The following is a 5,752-nucleotide window of genomic DNA, read 5'->3' as shown; positions in this document are numbered from 1 at the left end:
ACACATTTCATTACACCAAATACACAAAATAATGTTCTTCTTAGCAGCATCAGCAATTTCTTAGCAGAAATTTTGTATCTTTATTCTGAGAGTGAAATGGGCTACAGTAGTTCTTTACCCGGTGACCGCTTTTTCTCCAGCCATGGACACGAAGGGTGTTGTTTCTCCTTGTACAGCGTCTGTAGTCTCCGTCTCTCCTCGTCCACTCGATCCTGCCCTGCCGGGGCAACAGACGTACTCCACCCCACGGAAACGGTCACCGCACGGCAACAACATCCCATAACTATGCAGCTCCAGACTGTCAGCTGTGCAGGCCTAATGAGCAGAGCAAAAGATGAATGACTGCGGCAGCGCTTTAAAAAACTTTGAAGCGCATTCTTTTTTTTTTTCTTTTTGTAATTGCGTCTACGTGTCAGGGTGAAATGACCTACAAAATTCCAATGGGAAAACTGAAAGTACCAGGAGATACAGGTGATAGTGCAGAGAGGAAATGAGAATCGACGATCATAGATCACAGCGGGGATTGCAATTTCACAGGCATCAGACTAACCATTAAAGATGTGAAGCTATTAAAACTGAATTCCAGTTCTAATACTTTTCCAGGTTGTAATTTTGTGAGCTTTTATTATTTACCTCTTTGGCGATGTTGTGCCAGTACACATAACTCTCACAAGAATCCATCTGCTCCTGGTGTAAGAAACGGCAACGATCCGGAACCAAGAGTGCCTCGCTGATATACTCACCCTCTGAGAGACAGAGACAATTACATGGGTCATAAAAAAACAAAACATTATTAATAAAGGATGTATATTACTGTTGAAAAGTTTGGGGCCAGTAAAAAAAAAAGAAAGAAAATTAATTAATTAATTGTATTTAGCAAATATGCATTAAATTAAACTAAACTGACAGTAAAGTATATGTATAAAGTATAAGTATTTTACAAATTATATTTAAAATAGTTAGATTTAAATTAAATTATGTTCTGTTTAACTTTCTATTTCAAAGAATCTTGAAAAAAATGTATCATGTAGAATCATGGATTCCACACACAAAAAAATAAAGCAGCACAAATATTTTCTATGGAAGTATTTATAAATAATAAGCTAAAAAGGTAATTGTGACTTTTTATCTCACAATTCGGACCTTGTTTCTGAGAATTCTGATAAAAAAAACAAGTCAGTATTGCAAGATATAAACTCAGAATTCTGACTTTTTTCCCTCTGAATTCTGAGCTTACACCTCACAATTCTGTTTTATTTTCTGTCACATAATAATAATAATAATAATAATAAAAGACTTATCAGAATGGCAAGTTTATATCTTATGACATATCTTGCGGAATTGTGAAAAAGAGATTTAAACAGAATTATGAGAAAAAGAGTCAGAATTGTGAGATACTGTAAATTACCTTGCAATTAACTTTTTAATTGTCTTATTCTGTGGCAGAAATGGGCTTCCACAGTTTCAACTTTGATAATAATAATAAAATAATTCTGAATGATTTCCGAAGGATCATGTGACACTAAATACTTTTGTAAAGCCTGCTAAAAATCCACAGGAATATATTTGAAACCATATAAAAAAGCAAACACTTTTTTACTACTAAATTGTAATAATATTCCACACAATGTCTCTTTTTACTGTCATTTTTTGATCAAATAAATACAGCCTTGGTCACCCCAAGAGAATTCTCTCATAAACATTAAGAAATTCTACAGACCCCATACTTAATTTGAACAATAATATAATTATGATAATGACTGGAATATATAAATAAATGCAAAGAAAATATAACGAGAAATGTGGCAGACAATACTGGCGATAAAAAAGTGGTGTAAGCATTTCTGAAAATGCCCACGTGAGCTGATGTTGCAAATAAAGGAATATAAGATGTGGGAACTTAAAATATGTGCAGTATGTGAGCAAAAACCAAGGACAAAAGCTCCTCAGAGCCAAACAGCTGCATAAGCATTACATATTCATCAACATTAGTACTGAGCCAACACATTTATTATTTATTTATATATTTTTGCTTGTGATATAACATGCTTGTGATATAACATGCTTGTGAGGCACTGCAGAGTACAATGTACTACAAAATGATGCTTAGGTATTTCAGAAAATAAGTGTACATTCACAATTCATTCTAAAAGAATAGTCATGTGTATATGTTTACATGATTGATTGAACTACTTGTAATATTGCTGTTTAAATCTGGTCTATATTGCATATTTGAAGTGCTATCTGTATTATAATCTGTTTTTGACTCACCCAGACAACGGTAGGGCACGACGATGAAGGAGCGGGTCTGACAGTGACCCCAGCCCTTCTTACACCAGCTCGGGATAGTCGCTGGAGATGAGGCCTCTTCCACATGGGAAATCTGCAGTCCTGGATACATCTGACATACAGTGAGAGTGACAGACACAAACACACATGAGGAAAGAGCAGGGACAGGAGTCAGGATCACAACAGCTGGAAAAAGGACAGGGGAATAATCAGTTTATCATGCAGAGAACAGAAAAAAAACACAAAGGGGATGAGAAGGAACGGGACAAAAATAAATAAATGACACTCCAGGATATTGCACAGAGAACTATTCTTGTTTCTGAAAATGTAGCTGCACGTGGGAGTCTTTTAATATGACCATATAGCTAAACCACACATGCAATTAATAACAAGCCAGATAAATACATAATGGATGCTTTTTTAGCCGATGGTTACTTTTTAATGGGAAACCTCTCGTTTGACCACAAGAGGGAGTCGCTGAGTCAATCTTGCCGGCTGTGACTGCTGCACTTTAGAGTTAATAAAGGAATATGAAATTCATTTCTGTATTTGGCACTAGGGGGCGTCAGAAAACTCATTGCGTATTATTCCCGAATTTCCAAAGCAATTACACCTCACCTTCAAAACATGTTTGCAGGGGCACTGAGTCATACTGAGTCATCTGTACATTATTAGGATTTATTTATGATTCCAAATATAATCATAAATAAACTGAGTGTAATAAAACACAGATGGGAGGGAGTATAGGAAAAGAGGGAAAATGTACGTATATTCAGGAATATACATGAGTGTATTGTCACATTAGGTTTGTTGTTTCGCTATATATTTTTATATATATAGATTTGACAAGACAAGGTCAGTCACACAGATATAAAAATTAGCGACTTGTAATTAATAACATATATTAATAAACCTCATAACCATTAATATTCAAAACTATTGTTTTCTTGTCTTCCAATATTCTGTCCTAAAATATACAGTATATATATATATATATATATATATATATATATAATACATTAAAATAGATGCTCAACACTCATTGAATAACATTCTACATTCAACAAAAAACATTTTTTATTCTACAGACCCCATACTTAATTTGAACAATAATATAATTATGATAATGACTGGAATATATAAATAAATGCAAAGAAAATATAACGAGAAATGTGGCAGACAATACTGGCGATAAAAAAGTGGTGTAAGCATTTCTGAAAATGCCCACGTGAGCTGATGTTGCAAATAAAGGAATATAAGATGTGGGAACTTAAAATATGTGCAGTATGTGAGCAAAAACCAAGGACAAAAGCTCCTCAGAGCCAAACAGCTGCATAAGCATTACATATTCATCAACATTAGTACTGAGCCAACACATTTATTATTTATTTATATATTTTTGCTTGTGATATAACATGCTTGTGAGGCACTGCAGAGTACAATGTACTACAAAATGATGCTTAGGTATTTCAGAAAATAAGTGTACATTCACAATTCATTCTAAAAGAATAGTCATGTGTATATGTTTACATGATTGATTGAACTACTTGTAATATTGCTGTTTAAATCTGGTCTATATTGCATATTTGAAGTGCTATCTGTATTATAATCTGTTTTTGACTCACCCAGACAACGGTAGGGCACGACGATGAAGGAGCGGGTCTGACAGTGACCCCAGCCCTTCTTACACCAGCTCGGGATAGTCGCTGGAGATGAGGCCTCTTCCACATGGGAAATCTGCAGTCCTGGATACATCTGACATACAGTGAGAGTGACAGACACAAACACACATGAGGAAAGAGCAGGGACAGGAGTCAGGATCACAACAGCTGGAAAAAGGACAGGGGAATAATCAGTTTATCATGCAGAGAACAGAAAAAAAACACAAAGGGGATGAGAAGGAACGGGACAAAAATAAATAAATGACACTCCAGGATATTGCACAGAGAACTATTCTTGTTTCTGAAAATGTAGCTGCACGTGGGAGTCTTTTAATATGACCATACAGCTAAACCACACATGCAATTAATAACAAGCCAGATAAATACATAATGGATGCTTTTTTAGCCGATGGTTACTTTTTAATGGGAAACCTCTCGTTTGACCACAAGAGGGAGTCGCTGAGTCAATCTTGCCGGCTGTGACTGCTGCACTTTAGAGTTAATAAAGGAATATGAAATTCATTTCTGTATTTGGCACTAGGGGGCGTCAGAAAACTCATTGCGTATTATTCCCGAATTTCCAAAGCAATTACACCTCACCTTCAAAACATGTTTGCAGGGGCACTGAGTCATACTGAGTCATCTGTACATTAGGATTTATTTACAGATGGGAGGGGGAAAAGGAAAAGAGGAAAAATGGATAGAAATATGTATATTCAGGAATATGCATGAGTGTATTGTCACATTAGGTTTGATGTTTCGCTATATATTTTTATATATAGAGATTTGACAAGACAAAGTCAGTCACAAAGATATAAAAATTAGCAACTTGTAATAATAATACACTTCAGAACAATTCATATTTAACACTATGGTTTACTTGTCTTCCAATATTCTGTCCTGAAATATACAGTACATACACGATACAATATAATAGATGCTCAACGCTCATTTTATTTGTTTATTAGGGACTATATCTTCTAATGAGAGGCTGAATCTGATACAGATATTTAAAAAAAATCTTTCTATTCTTAATAAAAAATTATATTCAACACTACAGGTTTCTTCCAATATTCTGTCCTAATATATATATATATATAAAAATTTTTATTATTTTTTTGTTTAGTTTATTAGGGACTATATCTTCTAGTGGAAGGATGAATTTGATACAGATCAAAAAACTCTATCAATATTCTGTCTTATATTATATATACAATATATTAAAACAGATGCCCAACATCCACTGAATAACATTGTTAATATTCATAAAAACATTTTCTTTTTCTTTTATTTTTCAATTTTATTATTATTATTATTTATTTATTTATTTTTATTATTATTTGTTTGTTAGGGACTATATCTTCTAATGGAAGGATGAATCTGATACAGATAAAAAAAATGAATTTTATCAATAACATTCATAAAAATTAATATTCAACACTTTTTCTTGTAATATTCTGACTTAATATACAATATATTAAAACAGACACTCAACATCCACTGAACAACACTGTTGTTATTCATAACAACATTTTATTTTATTTTATTATCAGGGACCATATCTGCTAGTGAAAGGAAAGACAATTTTATTAATAAATGAATAAAACAAATTAATTTGTCTCTTTAATATTTTTATATTTAGGATAACACTAAATTGTGAATAAAGTTATGGAGTTGCACACACTCTGCTGCATTTCAACATCCTTTAAATATAATCACAACACAGGACAACCTTGAGTCCATTCCGGCTTAACTATGACATATTGTTTAAATTAACATCATGAGGAATACACAAATATTCT

General features: G+C 33.3%; 1 protein-coding gene across 5 annotated transcripts in view; it reads right to left on the bottom strand.

The window, feature by feature from the left end:
- Window positions 1–4,685, bottom strand: part of LOC107585714 (amyloid-like protein 1) — a 21,409-nt gene extending 16,724 nt beyond the window's left edge. For 2 of the 5 annotated variants that reach the window (XM_016272849.1, XM_016272852.1), the window contains exons 1-4: window positions 2,908–2,965; window positions 2,272–2,475; window positions 634–746; window positions 119–315 (exon numbers count right to left, since the gene is read on the bottom strand). In XM_016272849.1, coding sequence (XP_016128335.1) covers window positions 119–315; window positions 634–746; window positions 2,272–2,475; window positions 2,908–2,950 — 557 coding nt within the window. In that variant the 5' untranslated portion in view covers window positions 2,951–2,965. Of the gene's footprint in view, window positions 1–118; window positions 316–633; window positions 747–2,271; window positions 2,476–2,907; window positions 2,966–3,914; window positions 4,119–4,550 lie in introns of those variants that run through there. The other 3 variants (XM_016272851.1, XM_016272853.1, XM_016272850.1) reach the window with 3 other exon arrangements.
- Window positions 4,686–5,752: the final 1,067 nt, after the last annotated feature.

The sequence above is a fragment of the Sinocyclocheilus grahami genome, unplaced genomic scaffold (assembly GCF_001515645.1).
Source record: "Sinocyclocheilus grahami isolate Dianchi unplaced genomic scaffold, SAMN03320097.WGS_v1.1 scaffold74.1, whole genome shotgun sequence".
Classification (NCBI taxonomy): domain Eukaryota; kingdom Metazoa; phylum Chordata; class Actinopteri; order Cypriniformes; family Cyprinidae; genus Sinocyclocheilus; species Sinocyclocheilus grahami.
The sequence above is the reverse complement of the archived record's forward strand: the minus strand, read 5'-3'. Positions and strand labels throughout refer to the sequence as shown.